Genomic DNA, 18,199 nt, shown 5'->3' with positions numbered 1-18,199 from the left:
ACACAGAGTCGATTAAAAAAAGAAAAGAAGAAAGAAAATAAACTAATTAATCGTGATAATTCAATTATAATCAAACTTACGTACTATTGTCTTTTCATTAAAATATCACTACCCCAAAGAAGCTCACTTTTATGCCATTTAGTTTTTACGCAGTCGATTATTCGCATACATTGTAGTTATTAGTTTTCATGACCACGAGCGTGCAGCAACCAAATTACATCAATTTTCATACAGTGAAAGTTCGTATTCACGCTTAACGTCAAGTTAATTGTCATTAATTAACCATGCACAGTGATCGACACATTTCGCAATTCCTTAACAGCAATGCTCGTTTACGAATTAGAGAAAAACAAAAAAATTTATAAACCAAATTACAAGAAGACCTACAAAATATAGAAATAAACAATTGCGAATGAGAAACAGAGAAGTTCTTTTTCGCAAATTATATCCTGAAATTTTTCTCTATACGATGTATTTGTGAAGAATACGAACTTGGGTGCGAAAACTATGTTCAATGTTGTTTTTTTTTTTCTTTTCGAGGCTTCGGAGGGGCGATTTATCGCGGATGTGCATGAAAGTGCAACACGTGACTTGCTACGTATTATAGAGTGGATGGTACAGACGTTTTTCATTCAGCAAGTTTTAGAAAATGTCCAACTTCCGATTTTGGCAAACTATTAAATACTGTCGACTAAGATCTATTTCACCTGAAACCTGAGTATCGCCCGCACAATGAAGAAACCTAGATATATCGTCCATCTGTAAGTTTCCTTCCCAATTCACCCCAACGTTGCATCGCTGGCCACTATCAAAACAGCAGGCTCGGTTAGAGGCGGGTACTCTCTTCGGAGTCTTCTTGATCATCCTCGTCGTCCAGGTATTGAATTTGGCGTATCGCGGCGGGACTCGAGGGTACTGCTAGGATTCCCATGGGGGTTGATTCTCAGACAAGATGTCCGTCAATGTCCGAATAGACTGGGGTTGAGGTGAAAGTAGACAGTGGGTGCCCGTGGGAATGTGCGGGGACGGGGGCCGCACGTGCAAACGTAGCTGGCGGGGGGGGGTACCGAGGGGGGTACTGGGGACTTTGCGCCTGCAGTCATAACAGTGACGTCTGGGGGGGGGACTGGGCGAGGGAGCGTCCTGTTCCGGGTCAGCGTTCCTCCCCCCGCCATGTGCGAAGGTGCATGATGCCCCATTGTTGCCATTGTAGGATAATAGCCGCTCAGGCCCGGGTCCCCGATAACTGGGGCCGGGCTGGGATTCCCTTCATACCCCAAATATCGGCCATTGTCCATCTCCACACTGTAGAAGCTCGCATCGGCCGGTGGGGCTGGACTCGGATTCCCGATGTAACTCGATTTTGAGACTGAAAATGTCAAAAGATATTTCGTACTTTTCCCCTTTTTTCGTTCCCTTTTCCTTTCATCTATTCCTCATAGGTATAATATAAAAATACAGATTTATTGTGCTGTACGTATATGATAATGACGGCAATAAATTGTTCAATTGTTTTAAATCATCCCACATTGCTATTATAATTGTATTTTTAGGCTGTGTATTTAGCCATAATTTTCAAGTCTGGATTAGATCTAGCAACGTTTATCGAAATTTTATCTGCAAACAAAAAAATTCATAAAAGTTTGTCACGAAAGTCTGAATTTCTAATTGAGATTTGAATATTCCTCTCGCAACGAAATTGTATAACGGTTAAATTTTTTCATGTAGATAATATCCCTAATGAAAATGTTTATTTGAAAAATTTTGAAAAGTGTTTGATTTTTCACAAATTTCTCGTCAAACTTACTACACTTTTGAAAGTTCTTAATACACTTTGAAAAAATTCGAATCAGCGGATAAATTTTGTCCCACAATGGTAGAATTAGCCGTTGACTTACGATTTTTTTTTAACTGATGTGAAAATCGCAAAATTTTGTGAGAGATTAAATCTAATGTTTGTAGAAGTTCATATGAAAAAGGAAAAGCTTTGCGATAAATATTTTGCATGAATATTTCCATCAGAGTAGTTCCCGTTGTGAAATACGATTTGCAGACAGGATTCAATCGATAATCGTTAACGGGACTTAAATGTCAGCATTGATTGCAGGTGAGCTTAAAACAATTACAAGAACATGCACAATCCTCGCAAGCATGAGAGCTCTCTGCAGCCATCTCGTTTACATCTATTTCTACGCCATGACTTTTACGATTGTATAATAATGTATAAGTATATTGAAAAAAGCAAGCTGCTTGATTGGTTTAAGCCAATATGTAATTGGATATAAGTGATTAAGTATAAGACGTGTGTTGATGTGCTTGTGTAGGTACGGTGTGTTGTAATGAGATTGCTTAAAAATCTTTGAAACATTAATCGACAATGCATTCGGGAGGGGGAACGGCGCAAAGAACTGGCCAGACTAGAATATATTGTAATAAAAAAGCCGATTCAAGTTATCACTGATCATGCAGCAAAAATAATGTGTATATCATACGCGTGTTAATATTCATGTATATACGCACAGGTATAATGTGTAAGTGTAATATAACTGAATGTGAATGTACAAAGCATGCGTTGCGAATGATCATATGCACTGAAAATTTATAACACGCAGTTTTGTCAAATGTATAGATATATAAGAAGGATTCTTCTCTTCATAAAACATCGGCATGTGTATATACATTGCAGAATATTGTGTACTCTATTATTCTTCTTCCAAATATGATTATTACCGACATGTTTTAATATTGATAACGGATATCCCAATCACACCGGTTAAATAGTGAAAGAAAGGACGAAAATGTGTCGAAAAGTTTTCTGTCGTTAATAAATTTCTTATGAATTGACGATGAGCGTGAGATGATGTAGTGAGTTGATAGTAGGTGAATAATTTACAGAGGTGATTAACGCAAGTTTCATGATGTTAGAATTCGTTTGAAAATTTTACACTTTTACCGCTAAGAATGTTTTTATATAAATGATTTTTTAGTCGACTTTTTGGCAAGTTTTGCTCCGTTTTGACATGTTAAACAAAAGTGTTCAGTGTAATTGACTGTGCTTTACTGATTATGAGTTCAATTGACTTGAGTCTGGCCAGTAAAACGAGAAGACACCAAGAGCGACAAACTTCAGAGGTATCGGCACCTATTGAGAGCCTCGAGTCGAGTAGCTGTTGAAGATGACGCACCCGAGAGAGTCCCACTAGCCGTTGTGCGCTGAGGAGGAGAGTCCATATCCAGCATGCCGCTGTGAGCGTGCAGATTGCTTCGCCTACCCAGAGTCCCTTGATTATGGTGATGCACCTGCATTTCCAGGCTGTTTTTCCCAAAGTCTTGTATAGTTTGATCTATTAGGTACGTACTCGCCGCCGTCTTTCGCCCCTCGTCCTGCTTTATCGCATTGTAATGCACAAACGTTATAAGTTCAATTTTTTTTGTGACTATATTACTTTATTTAGTTTTTTTCTCAATCTTTTGGGAAAATTAGATTAAAGTTTCACAGCCGTGATCTAAGCAATAAAAGTGTTTGCAGTTGATGATTGAAACGTATCTAAAAGATAAGTTAAATGCAATAATAATAACCCTGTACAACAAGTTGAAAGAAATATTTTTCCCAGCAACTTGCGTTCAGAATATTAGTCTCAACTTGCTACACAGATACATGATCACTGTCACTGTTAAAAAGTAATGCAAGAGGGCATGGATATTTACACGCTATACAGCGTTTAAAGTTTTCAACATACATCTTCAAACGGCAGAAAATGCAGTTTTCAAGTTTTATTAATACTAGCTCCAATTACTTTTTAATTCGACATACGTATAAGCAGGTAAGGAAGAAAACGTAAGGAGTTTCAAGAATTAAAGCACCCCACAACCTACCTGTTCGGCTTTTAAATCTTGAACAGAATTACTTTTTCCAAGAGAGAGTATAACCCAAGAGGTGAAAAATCAATAATAACTTTGATGTGTTTACAAGAAAAAAGGAATAAAGGTAGACTTGATTGATGTTATTGATAATAATGTAATTACGAATTATAATAAATATTGGACGGTTCGATTCAAAGGCAATGAATTGCTTTGAAAACTGAGATCACGTTAAGTGTAAAAAAAATTTGAGCTATCTAACGTGAGAACAGAATAGAAATAAATCGAATGTTAGGTAGACTAAAATTAGTTACGTTCATAATCGAAAGTATACAATAAAAGTAAAAGTGAAAAAAAAGTAAGTGGTTGAAGTATCCAGATCGTGCAAGCATACGTATGGAAAGAAAAATGTAGAAAGAAAAAGGGTTAAAAGAACTCAAACCTACCCTCTGCAATTACTTGTTACTAAGAACATACTGACTGATCGCACTGACCACGTAATCGTTTGCATCGAAGTTAACGTCACTCTTCTCATCCGAAACTGAACTCAACTCGCCAGTCATCGTGTCTCCATTGACAGTAGATGGGGCGTACATATCCGCAGTTTGAGATTTGTTTATGCCTGCACAAATGACAATACAAGTAAGTATTAATAAATGAATTTCAATCCTGTTCTTGGAATCAGTCATATTTCTTCGCCCATTATGTTCCTTGTAAATACTATCGATATTTAGTAGTGACTAGAATCTTGAAGAACAAACAAAATAGTCTCAATTCTTCGTAGCGATAATTGTCACTAACGACGAATAATTGACCATTGAGGCAAACGTGGTCTTGAATAGTAACTATAAAGTGAAAAATCAGGAAGTTGTATTCTTGAATTAACTGGTATCATGTAACCATTTTTTCCTCCGCTTTTGGATAATACCCACCCAAAAAAATATTCTCACGGTTTAAACGAGCCCTAAATTACATTCGATCTCACATGGAGTAAATTTATAAACTTACGATCCTTGTTTCGCTTTCGCACAATGTACCACAACATGATGAATAGATTAATAAGAAAAAAGACGACGAGTGTGGCTGCGATGGCATAGATATAATTCATCGGGATGTCTCCTTGCACCACAAGAACGTCTGGGAGACTCTCCACATTATTCGGTCCTACAGGAGAAAAAAAATTGAAGGATAACGTGAATAGTAATATTTACCAGAGCGATTCGCCTTCTTTTTTGATGCTAACGTAGCATAGACTATTGGCGTGACAATGAGTAGACAAGCACAGGCGGATACAGCGATGATAATGACGATGATGTAGGAAGAGCTAGACTCGCTCGCCGTCAACTCGGTTGGAGGTGCTTCCCCTGCAACCCAACCCATCCCCCGTCACCCAGACGTTACACATGCACAGCCTTACAATTACCCTACTAATTGTTAGTCTCTGATATTTCTGCAGCAATAGTCATTCTTTTCGTTCTTCAATTCGCGTCTTTGCATTTTATTTTTTATCGTATATTTTTATTACTTCCAACGGTACACTGATCAGGAGTTGACGTGCGGAGTATCAGTATTACACCGCTGGAGCAGAAATGTGTCTTTTCTTCTTTCGAATATTTTCACAATGAACAGAATTTAAAGGTTGCAGACAAGAGGTGGTTTTTCTAACTCTGTTTTAAGACGAAATGAGAAACTTATGGGTATGGATATTCGATGAAACTTCTATCAGTATCTACTTCTTGCAAAGGCTTTCTGTGCGGTATCACACTGTTACTCTGTGCACACTATCTAGTCTACTGACTCAGGTATACGTTCGAATTGTTCATTGAGCGGCACTATTTGATAGCGACAGACATAAATAGATACATTACACGAACGGATTGCAATTTGATATCATGCTACAGAGATGTTAGGACATAAAAGATCATGCATTCCGCAGGAGAATTTTGATACGATTAATGTTAAGTTTTCAGTTGGAACAAGTTTGATACTGTTGGTTATCCACATAAGCGTTTACGAAAGTATGTAATGATTTTTACTCATTTTGAAAATAGGTATAATATAATTTGGAAGCAGCGTTAAATATCATTTCTACATTATCACCAAGAGCCCTGGATGAGAATTCACGTGTACTAGTTCTTAGTGTAAAACTCAATGTCATTCTACGGAATGTTACTGTAATCTCTACTGGTATCTAGATACCTTTAACTAGAATTAGACAAAAGGAGAATTGTCCATCGAGTTGATGTGTTTTAATATTATTGTCAATTTTGTGACAAGTATGATGTGACTTACGCAACGTTTGCACTTTGACCAGGTCTGGGAGGAAGGCACTCTGCCCCTTGGCATTGATCGCCTTTATACTGAATACGTAGTAAGTGCCCAGGTTCAGCCCAGTTATTACGACGTGGTCCTGCCCAGGTGAAGCATCAATGTATTGATATCTGTCTTCGTAATCCAATGCTTGTCTCCACCTGACTTGGTGCGAAGTTGTAAGACCTCCGTCGAATCCCCTCCTCCATACAAGAACCACTGTATCGTGGGTAACGTTGTAGACTCGGAGATCCGAGGGTGGTTCTGGCGGTGATGTTACGTCCAAAAACACCTCCTCAATCACACTCCCTACCTTGTTACGTGCCTTGCACTCGTATTTACCATAGTCGCCCGAAGACACCTGGTATATTGTCATCACTGATTGAGCGGACAACTGAGTGAGCTGAAATATAGTGAAGTTTTACAGAAACCTTAAGAATTTTACTAAAACTCAATGGTTTTCTGAATATCTCTAGATGCTCAATAGATACAATTGTTCTGAAATAGTTTATGTTTACTCTGAAACTTGCTTTGCTACGTTCCAAATGTGAAAAGCAAAACCCAGTCAAAAAATTCTCTTTGAAACTTGACCAAAATTTTTGAAATCTGGTTTAAATTCTTATTAAATTTTGCAATCTACTTCGGAAAATAAATATTTCATTTATAATTTCAGAGCTTGGTTATGCTTCAAACAGCACTATCTCTGAAAAACTTACGTAGAGTCTGCGAACTGGGATTCAGTCTTACTAACCGAAAGTATGTGTTGCTTCTAACTCACCTCAGTTTGAACGATGTCATATTTATTATCAGTCCTATTGGGCATTAGTTGTCTCCCACTGAAGGTCCACGTGAATTTTGGCAGCGGTGAACCTCTTGCCTTGCAGGTCAATTGAACTTTGGCTCCCTTGTTGGCTGCAGCTTTCCTGGTCAATGGTGAGCTTTCTATTTCAGGTTTGACTGTAAAGACGAATCAGAATAAGTAAATGTATTGCAAAATTCCAAATCTATGAGACAGTATAAAGATACTCGTGCAACTCACAATTTGTGACGAACAGAATTGGTCTCGATGTCACATTGCTGATTCCGTTGTTTACGTTACACTGATATTCACCGATGTCTTCGCGACTTGGCTCCATGATGTGAAGGTACGAAGTTTTGTTTGTAAAAGAAGTGAGGAATCTTCTGCTGAGATCGGCGTTCGACCCGACTTTATACCATGTAATGTAGCTGTCACCAATTGGACTGCCGTCAACCTCGCACCATAGCTTTGCCTCAGAATCGGGAGGATACACGACCCCAGATTTAGAAGTTCGTATAATTTTGGCTGGAACTAAAGAGATATTCGGGGTTGATAGACGTCGAACGAGAATTTATATTCAAGAATAATCAGAGCCAAGGAGAAAGAAATATAATGATAAACGCTTTGGTTTGTCAGAGAGAAAGGTTAATTCTTACATTGTACAGTCAGATTTAGGTCGTATGTAGATGATCCCTCTGAGTTTATTGCCTCGCATCTGTAAGTTCCAGCATCGCGACGTTCCAGTTTAGTTATATTCAGAGTCGAACCACGAGCCGTAAATCTCTTGTTGCTTGTACTCAATGGCGAACCAGATCTGGTCCATGTGTAAGTTATCGCTGTAGGATTTCCAGTTGCTAACACAGATATGACAAAGGGTTCACCCTCCATTCCGACGAGTTCGTTCGGGTCCAGCGGTGAAAAGATTGGTTTATCTGTACGAGAAATAGGTGAATATATAATAATCTTGCAATCGAATGGAATAAAACTTCCAAGGTCAAACATGAAAACTGTGATTGTGAGCTGTGACATTGAAGTTCGAATAACACCCAGGAGAAGATATATCTTCTATACTTTACTCAACTTACATGCGATTGTAAGTGTCGTGGCATCGTGTACAGCTCTCTGCAGGGCAGCGTTCCTCGCCTGACAAGTGTATACCTCACCGTTCATTTTTTCGTTCAACTGCAGCGACAGTTCGACCGAGGAAAGGTATCCGCCGTGCAGTCCAGGTTTTGTATCGTTATGAGTTTCAGGAACAGGAATGCCCTGTTTCCACCATGACATTTCAGCGGGTGGATTACTGCTGCTCGACTCGCAAATAAGCTGCCCTAATTCACCGGCCCGAAATTCGTTTGGTACTCGAGTGATCTTGACTTGATCCGGAGGAACTGCACGAAGAGGTAAAAAAGAAAAATCGTAATTGCTGGTACATAAAAGAAAGTTTATTCTCCCCTTAAACATATTATTTAGAAATCTAAACGTGAACAAACAAATTTTTGCGAATTATTCACAAAAATTCATGATAAATTTACTGGAAAATTGAGTAAGTACAGAATTTTTTTGGAAAATCATCTATGAACATTTAAAAATTTTATAGATACCCAGGATTATTCTGTCTGCAGCTTATTTAAAAATGTCCTGTTTAAATTTTGGAACAGAATTGAAACTGTACCCGAAAAGGGGCAATATTATCCAAGGAAAGGTTGACCAGTTTAACGATGGACTGATGAAGTACATTGGGTGTATAAGTACAAAATTAAAGACTATTTTTGAAACTCACAGTTGACTTTGAGCTGTAACAGTCCAATAAGCGGTATTTCGACAGCTGAATTTGTGGCCTCGCATCTGATCCTCGCATTGTTATCGGAAGCGTTAACAAGCATTGTCAGCTCGCTGGAAACTGCGTGGTCGCGTGTCCGCATGTTCCCATTGACCTGAAAACGTGTTAGACGAAGGGATAAAGTCGATGGATCGCAAAAATTGTTGGTATGACATCAATACATACAAAAATGTATTTATTTGGTATCGAACATCGTTATTGGACAGACGCCAATCGAAGAAAGTCGTACTAATTATTGTTAAAATTGATTTCTTATCGTGTCTTTGGGTGTATATCAATTTAACGCGACCAAGTAAAAGCTCAACAACTTGCGTGAAATTTCTTTGCAACTTAATTTAATACACGTATAATTTAACCGTAAAAGATTAGCTGATTATAATCTACGAATCCCTAAGGCATCATGTTAATTGTAAGTCATTCTTCATCGATATAAGATTTTATCTGTGTCGAACCAGGGAAGTGAGCAAAAAAAATAAAAAGTCGTTTTTATAACATCTTTTCTTTACCTTTTTGTCATTCTTGTACCACGTTAAGGTAGCCGGAGGATTTCCGGCCGTTGCTGTGCATGACAGTTTCAGAACTGTGCCAGCATCGATACTCTCGCCGTCCTCGTAACCAGTGACGACGATATCGGAAGGAGGATCTGTTTCGTAATGGGTAAAAAGAAAAGAAAAAGTGAAACACCACTTGCGAGAGGAACTTTTGATTACGATCGATAAGAAATTCAATTATTGTTTTGATCACGTTTTCGCTAAAATATCACGTAACTGGAATTGAATACCTATGACTGGCTTGTACATTTATGAGACATATTTTTGTACTACTCGAAAAATTGGATGAGACGATTATGAAATTGCTGACGTTGATGAGTATCATTTTACAAGTTCCTTACAAATGACGTTGATGGTGTGCGTGCCAACGACATTTTCGGCCAATTTGTTGTTTAGCGCGTGACAAAGTACGACGATACTTCGAACTTCCGGGTTTATGTTGAACGTTATGTCCGACGTAGTTATCCAACCACCCTGGCTCGCAAGATTCGTTCTTGAAGTACTGTTGCGAAAGTTTCTGCCAGCCACGACCCACTTTATATCAGCTGGAGGATTTGAATTTTCCGTCGTACAAGTTATTTGCACCCTTTCACCTGCCTTCGCCTCCGTTGGGCCCGTGATTATCGCCCCGGTTGGAGCAACTGGTAACCATAAAGAAAGGAAACATTATCATCAAAAATTAGAGATACAGAGGGAAATGTAAAATAATGAACCCAAAGAGGAAAATTTTTTATCAGCGTAAACTAATGAGTCCTTCGAGTTTTTGGAGAATCACTTCGGCCTGTTAATTTTCGAAAAACGTCGTCACTACGGCTTTAAAATACTTTCACAGCGCCCTTCTCATAAGCTTTAATCAGCATCGTATCCAACTTTTCCGTCTCGAAGCTCTGCAGAGTGTTATTAATTAATTTCGCGTTTGAATTGTGCTGGACGTTTGAACCAGGGTATTTTTTTTTCACTTCCTTTCGGGTATAATTTATGATTATTATTATTTTTTATATTTGCAGTTCAATTTCCCTCTCTCTCTTCTTCGGTGAGAAATATCTCAGCTGAAATTCTAAAATTGCCAGGGAGAAAAATGTACATATAGACAAGGGAAAGGCGCGTGATACTCACAAAGAACAGCCAAGTCGACGTGGACTTTGAGCGGTGTGACGCTCATGATGTTTGATACTTCGCACGTGAATCGCGCCTTGTTATCTGTCGCCTTTGCCTCGAAAGAAAGAACGTTTTCGGAAAAGGAAGCCTCGGTACGGTAGGCCGTTGTAATTTGCTCGTCGTTTTTGAACCAAACAACCTGCGCCGGGGGATTTCCGCCTCGTGATCTGCAGACCAGATCAACCTGCTGTCCTCGTCTCACTGTTTCACCCTCCGTGTAGCCCTCGATGTAAGGCTGACCAGGAGGATCTGAGGATCGTCAAAAGGAGAAAAAGCATTCAGTGATTTTTTCCGCTCTCTTTACTTTACGTTTCTCCCATTGCAATTGTATTTCACCATCACTTTCAATCGCTGTCGACAAACCCTTGTTTACACTCCGAAGATAACGACTATTGTATACGTTTCTTCTTGTGTTCGCGTTTGCAAGTGTACCAATTATACTCCGTGATAAATATGCAAGTCGGGTTCTTTTTTCAATACTGTAATAGACATTATATATACCGTGTGTCCATGAGGAAAGTGCGCACTTTCCACATGGACACACGGTACATTGACTTGACGATTTCAATTAATTTATTTCATAGAAAAAGAAAAAAACAAATATGGAATTTCTTCATTGTTACGATGTACCGATACGAAGAGTCCATGATTTTACATTAACTCATGCTACAATCGTCAATGGAGAAAAAGTATTCTCAACTACGAAGAGAATTCAAGCTATGTAATCAGAGTACTGGGGAAAACACCTGTCATTAAGAATTATCGAAGGAAAGAACGTTTAAACCAGTTTGTACACGCTCTTCTTGGATACTGGGTGAAGAAAAATCCTCATCTCACTGCCTCTGTTGTACATCGCGTGAATACAGGATGTTTATTTACCAGGTATTAAAGGTGACAGGTCCTTTCGGAGTGTGAAAAAGGAGAGTGTATCGGCATGTTTCTTTATTTTGAAAAGACCTGGTATAATTCTCTCGTATTTGATTGAAATATAGGGTCTTTTGAAAAAGGAGACTCATTTTCAGGCTGTTAAACACGTTTTTTTTTTCTTCTTCTTCTACCCCACAACGTGGTATTTCTCGACTCGACCCCTTGTTACACGTATTTCCCAATTGGTTTTCATATTCAAGCATCCGGAATGATGAATGGGGTTAAATAAAAACGAGAGCAGAAATCTTTCGTGAATTTTTGACGGCAAAAAGTGCTAATTTGACACGCGACCTCGAGTTGCACGATTTGAAAAGGTTCTTCTCGTATTGTTTCGAACACACCAATATACTGCGGAGTATTGTTCGCTATTCGTAGTTAGCAACGTCAGCTGAGTCGGTGTCCGGGACTCGGAGCACCTAATGGGTTTGACACAACGTACTGTTTCCTATTATCATTGACACCATACAAAGGAAAGGAAAGCAGACAATACTCACAAAGGACAGACAGTTTTATTGTCGCTCGCATAGGCATGTCGACCGGGATGGCCGGGTGTCTGGCTTCGCAGGTGTAGTCGGTTTCATCGTCGTCGGCGGTCGGGACAATTGTAATTGAGCCGTGGGTGTCGTACTTCAACAGTTTCTTCCTCGATTCACCTGCCTTCGGCATTTCTTTGTCTGAAAAAGGTTGCCTCGTTTCATATCCGTCAGCAATATAAAATTGGCGAAACTGATGCATCGGAAGTAAGTAGTATGCCGGTGTCAGCTGAATACAGTCGTGTGTCAGCCACACTAACTGATACTCTCTGCTTCCAGGCATGATGGGAAAATCAGAAGCCCTTACAGTATACTTGGGGGAAAAAAAAAATTATCACGGTCTGATAATTGCGCGTGGTTTCATCTCGTTTAAGCGATTAAATAGCGGTTTACGCGCTCGTTTATCAATTAGGATTTCGGAATTACCACCCGAGAGAAGATAATCAGAGTCTTCCATAATTCCGGGGTCTTTGCTGGAAGCACGGGGTCGGTATGGTTGTATCACTCTTAGGGGCGGAAGTGTTCCTTCTTCCCTCTCCTGAGCTCCGTGTGCGTATGGTAATTGAGAATCAATGTTATTCCTTCCACTTCGACAGGGACTTAATACTTACCTGATACTTGCCAAGATCTACTCGAGAAGTAGTAGAGTAAGCGGCATGAGTGTCAGACTCGAGAAGGGGAGGAAAAAAAATTCATAATCCCAATCCCAGTGAAAATTTATCAAATAATCCCATCGTGCTTTCGATGTGTACCGTTACTACCTTCCGAAAAAAACCTGTCCATCGAATATACTCCAATATTAAAGTGACAAAGTCATACACGCGGGAGGTAATCAAGATCGATTTATTCTGCGTTTATACGAACGCGTGTAATCGACGTGTGACAGCGGTGAGGCGTGGAGATATTAAATTCAGAGTTAAGCGAATTTGCATGTTGGAAACGAATAATTTTCCCTCGTTTTTATGGAATTGAAATATATTTAAAAATATTACACACACTACAGTATCCGGAATTGTCAGTCTCCCGGCGATCCCTGCATAATTGCAAAATTTCCCTAATGATCCAACAATCTGTTTAATGACAAAAGATACAATAAAAATAAGGGGGTACACCGTAATTGAGTTCCGGGCAATTTTCTCACTCAATTTGTAGTCCGACGTCTAGTCTTAAGCAATCCAACTAGCATAGAACAAGACTTGCGGAAAGATAATTTTCCGGAATTTACAATTCCCAACGTTACCGTGATAACCAAGCGCGTTCAACACGATCTCTGAATACCTTGTCACATAGAATAATCACATTCCAGTCTAATTGCTAAACTAAAATGCGAAGAGAGAAAATTGAAATGAATCGTGAACATTGAGAGGACTTGTCACGTCGTCTCCGAGTTCTTCCCGGTTGCGAGAAATTCGCCTTAATATTTCCCGTCGCAAAATAAAGACGGTCATCGGTATGTATTCCACTCTTTTAAAAGCACTCACTCTTCACTCTTCGTCACTCGCAGATGGACATGAAAAGAGTGATCGTAATTATTGATGATACAGTACTGCAGGGGTGAGAGAGAGATAGCTGGCGACCCTTGACTCGAGAAGAATTAAAAGGTCAAAAAGTCGAAAGGCCAAGAGGCGAAGATCAGGGACTCTGACGGAACTCACCATCCTCGGTTGGTATCGACTCGATGTCGGACGCCCCGCCCTTGACTTCAACGTTTCCTCGGTACCAAACTATCGTTGCGGCAGGTTTAGCCAACCTCACGGAACAATGGAGCTGGTAGGACTGGCCAACCTTCGCCTCGATTTTTGCGTGTTCCTGGTAGTTGCTGATCTCGACCTTTATCGGCGGTGCTGAAACAATGACAAGAAAATATTGGTGCGAATGTATCGTTATGAAATTATCACTAGAGTTATTCGTACAGATCGAGTACCGCAGACTCCTGAATCACCACCGCGTATGGTATAAACATCAACAACTAAGTACGCTTGGAAACAATTTGCAAGGCAATTGGAGTTGTTGATATTTGTTGGGACATGCTTTGGCAACTATTGGACGGCTTATCAACGCCTCTATAGGTGGCCTCTATTCTATACCATAGCGTGTAGGGTATAACCGAACCAAACACCGGTGTGCTCGTAGAATAATGATGTTTTCGCTCGCGGTGGTAGTTTGCGCAACGAAATTGGATTCAATCTTCCTTCCCGGTGCGGTTAGGATCTGCCCCGGCGAAATATATTTCACTAAATTATTGAGTGTAATTATTAGTCAAGCTTCCGTTCATTGTGATACCGTATTTACTCCTTTTTCATCCCCTTCAATAACGAAACTATAACTATATAGGTACTGAAATTTAGGTTACACAATATCATAATACGATGCTGCTGACAATAAACCGTTATAGGTACTTCGAAGCAGACTTTACCCAGACACCTTAATTAGTCTCGAGCCCATGAGTTAAGGATTATGTAGACATCTTTCAGATGACTTTGGGAATTCTCATTCACCCGAGATGCCTCCGTATCCGGGGCACATAATCGCAAAACAAAGACAAGAAAAGACGAGGCGAGATGTGGGTAAATAATTAGACAGCGTAGGTAAAACAATAGTTGAGTGAAATTTTACGGGCGGAAATATCGGTTTGCGGAGGGTAGCGCAGCCCTTGTTTGTCCTGCAGGGTGCTGGCGTCTGAGACGAAGGATAAGAAAGGTAGGCACTGCATCTTTGATGAAACTTTTTAAACTCTTAACGACACTTTGCTGCTAATTTTCTTAATTAATCAACGCCAACATCTGGCCCAGCGCTGTATTAAGATGACAGCAAAGAATTCTGTTGCGAAAAACTCTCAACAATTTTTTTCCTACGCATACATATTATAATACAGAGCTAATTGAAATTTTCAGACTTTTTCTCTTCTAGTTGTTGAATTTCTTGTATATTTATCTTTATCGCTTGCAGCATCTCGTTAGTGGATTGAAAGACGTGGGCGCGGCTGAGCAATATGGCACCGAACACGGCAATCAGCTGATCGTTTTGCGTATATAATGCGAATATCAAAGGTGCCGGAAAGTTTATAAAACTTTTCTGAAGAGTTTTATTTCGTTGCAATGAGTTGATTTATATTAAAAAATATAAGACGAAAAAAACTTTTATAATTAGATACGGTTTTGTTTGAGTATTCATTAATTAGATTCACAGCCGCCAGATGGCGTATCCCCGATATGATGGATACTAATTTAAAAATCATCCTGTTATAATTTTCATACTTTTCTCAAGAATACGGTTTCAATTTATTATGAAAGGCTTAATTAATATACGTATTGGCTACGGGCCGTTTGACGAGCTTGTAAGCTAAAGGAACCGGAGAAAACGCGGAGGGTTTTAAGCTGATAAAATAATTTTACCCGCGTCGGTTTACAAAGTACCTCGGCTAATTAGTCCCCAATTTTTAAGCCCTCTAAATTAATCTTTGAGCGAATCAACAGAGACCGCAATGCGTCGACATTCGGTCAGAGTATTAGTTCATCCGTTTTTCAATCGATTATAATTATTTTGAGCAATCCTACAGGAGGCAGATATCAGGGCAAAAGTAACTCGAGTGATATGAATGGTGGTAGGTATGTACAATGTACATATAACGTTTCGAAGTCAAGCGCGTTATTTGATCGGGGCAAATAGCTCGAGGCGTGTATGGCGAGTACCAACGACATGTGATAATAGATGAACCTACTCGATATGCGTGTCGTTCAGCCACTAAGTGAGAGGGTTAATTAATCGAAGACCTTTTGATACCTAACGAGCTGAATCCACACTGTAGAGAAATACTTCCGGATTTTCCAACCGGCAAACGTCGATTATAGGTATAGACATTTAAGCGGGAGGACGATGAAGAGAGAAGGTAAGCAAAAGAGGAAGAGAAAAGGAGTGAAAAGTTTGCTCGTGCCACGGGGCTCCTTTGGGACTCAATGCATATTTGAAAACGGAGAAATGACACTGTTGGACTACGATTAAATATGCCGCGAATTAAAAGAATCCGGGAGAAGTAGAGGAGAGAAAAAAAGGAGAGAAAACGAAAAAGGAAGGACTGAACGACAGAGGCATTGGACATACACACACCATTAGGGCAGTTTGCTCAGCCTAATTATTCAGCCTGTAAAGTTAGGCGAACTATACATGGTATACCTACACATATATGGTGTACGAACAAATCCAATACTCGAGTTTGAAATTTCACTCTCTGGTTAACTGACAAAGAGTCAATATTACAACCCTGTCTAGAATCAAGTGAAAAAGAATTTCTTTCCGGGTAAAAAATTGGAATTACAATTTTTGATTACTCGTTTTACGCTACGGAAGAAACTGTCGTAAACATGTTTCGCCAGTTGATACATTTCCACTTCAGGATTGCGAAAGTTTCCAAAAATTCTCGTACTCTTTCGAAGTCTTGAGTATTACGGTTCGTATGACGAGCAAAAAAGACAAGGTAGATGGATCTTCACTTACTCTCCATTATATTATAACATATCAATAAACGATTTAACTTTGCCGAAAGTATATTTGTGAATAAAATATTTTTCAAAATGAAAAGAAAAAAAAAAAAACAAATTCTAAACAACACATACCTCAGTATATCTGTATAGCGTGCGTCATTCCCTGCGTTGGAGTTCAACGTGCAGAACTTTCAAGGATATAGCCATGCAGGTGGCTAATATTGAGTTCGAATCAAATTTTTGCTGGTGAGTTGAGTATAAGTACCTACCGTAAACCGTATAGAGGGTTGGAAAAGGAGCGGAGAAAGGGGCGTAGGATGAGGGGGGATGCGGAGCGGTGCGATGCGATGCGAGATTCGGATTAATTTAAAAATTCCCGACATCAAGCTGCGAGTTACACCCGAGAGAGGGGAACTTTTTAACCAGTCAGCGAAAATCCTGACGTCTGGTCGTATACCGCTTTTCATTTTTTTTTTTTTATCTTTTTATTTAGCGACTTTATTTTTTTCCCTTTTCTTTAGTTTTCTTGTCTGTTTTATTCGACCATGGCGGAGCAAAATGTAGATGCGAGGGCTTGTAGAGAAGGCGAGGAGCGCAGGCAAGGGCTTTCTGTCCATTTTCATCCCCGCAGACGGTATCGGACCAAAAAGAGAACGAAAGTAGCTCAATAAATATTCCTCAGGGGTGTAAGGCCGGGTGTCGGAGCTGAGAAGAAGAGAGGAGAGGAGAGAAGTCTAGTCTTTCTTCTACACTTATCGACGAACTGAAGTGGTATTCAGACGCTGACGAGGTCGGGAATTAATGCTGGACGGATTTCAAAAGTTTATAAGTCATAGGGATGGAGAATGGAGTGGGGGAAGGAGAGTACCAACTGCGGATATTAATTTAAAATTTAAACCGTCAATCGTGCGTCTGAATTCTTTTGATATATGTATATAAACTGTTTAGCAGTAAGTTTGATAAATTTTTGCCCATTTTTTTAAATTTTCATCACCTTTGGTGATATACGAAAAATCTTGCTTTCGTTCGAAAAACAGGTTTTTAGAAAAATATCGGTCTGTCGGTTTGTCGATCTGTTCGACAAACTCCCGCGATGATTGTGGAAACGGCTCGATAAAAAAGTGTGAAACTTACAAGATTTTTCAATGAAATGATGGGAACGATAAAAAACTGGCATGTCACGTTTAATTTGAACTTCAGGGTTTCACCGGAAATGAATCGATTCTCAAGTTTAACTGAAAACTTGTACTTTGTCTTCTTTATTATTTTTTCTAAATGAAGAATTGTGTTTCACTATTTTTAAGAAAACGTATAAATTTTTTAATTTTCAGAAATTGTTTTTTTCTAATTTTTCTTTCAAAACTTTTTCATATGGCTACTAAGTTCTGTTATGTCTTCCAGACCTTTACAGAATTAGCAGCCAAACGTTCTAACGATCATTCGAATAAGGTTGTGAAGTCCAAAAATCAAAATTTTGTGAAACAACTTAAACTCCCAATACTTTTATAGAATCATGAGAATAATACTAAACTGCATTTTTCTAATTCAAAAAAGTTAAAAAAGTTTAAAAAGTTTCGCTGCTAATTTTGACAGCTAACTTCAGTTTCATTTATTTTAGTAGTTTAGGGAAGAATAATTTTGTCTTTTTTTTTTATTGAAGCAGGAAGAGAGTAAAATTCTGTTGCATAATATACAATACCTGTGACAGTTATAGTTTGTGAAATAAATAAAAAGAATGC

The 18,199-nt window shown here is 39.1% G+C and overlaps 1 protein-coding gene across 1 annotated transcript in view; it reads right to left on the bottom strand.

Moving 5' to 3' along the window:
• Nucleotides 1-502: 502 nt before the first annotated feature.
• LOC124411922 (nephrin-like) overlaps nucleotides 503-18,199 on the bottom strand; it is a 188,103-nt gene continuing 170,406 nt past the window's right edge. The window contains 16 exon segments of the mRNA XM_046891464.1: nucleotides 503-1,063; nucleotides 1,065-1,369; nucleotides 3,186-3,384; nucleotides 4,356-4,483; nucleotides 4,870-5,025; nucleotides 6,154-6,574; nucleotides 6,950-7,128; nucleotides 7,211-7,501; nucleotides 7,627-7,902; nucleotides 8,056-8,358; nucleotides 8,751-8,904; nucleotides 9,317-9,453; nucleotides 9,703-10,002; nucleotides 10,478-10,768; nucleotides 11,941-12,120; nucleotides 13,635-13,823. Of these exon segments, the coding sequence (XP_046747420.1) occupies nucleotides 944-1,063; nucleotides 1,065-1,369; nucleotides 3,186-3,384; nucleotides 4,356-4,483; nucleotides 4,870-5,025; nucleotides 6,154-6,574; nucleotides 6,950-7,128; nucleotides 7,211-7,501; nucleotides 7,627-7,902; nucleotides 8,056-8,358; nucleotides 8,751-8,904; nucleotides 9,317-9,453; nucleotides 9,703-10,002; nucleotides 10,478-10,768; nucleotides 11,941-12,120; nucleotides 13,635-13,823 (3,629 nt within the window). The 3' untranslated portion in view covers nucleotides 503-943.

The sequence above is a fragment of the Diprion similis genome, chromosome 10, assembly GCF_021155765.1.
Source record: "Diprion similis isolate iyDipSimi1 chromosome 10, iyDipSimi1.1, whole genome shotgun sequence".
Lineage (NCBI taxonomy): Eukaryota > Metazoa > Arthropoda > Insecta > Hymenoptera > Diprionidae > Diprion > Diprion similis.
The sequence above is the reverse complement of the archived record's forward strand: the minus strand, read 5'-3'. Positions and strand labels throughout refer to the sequence as shown.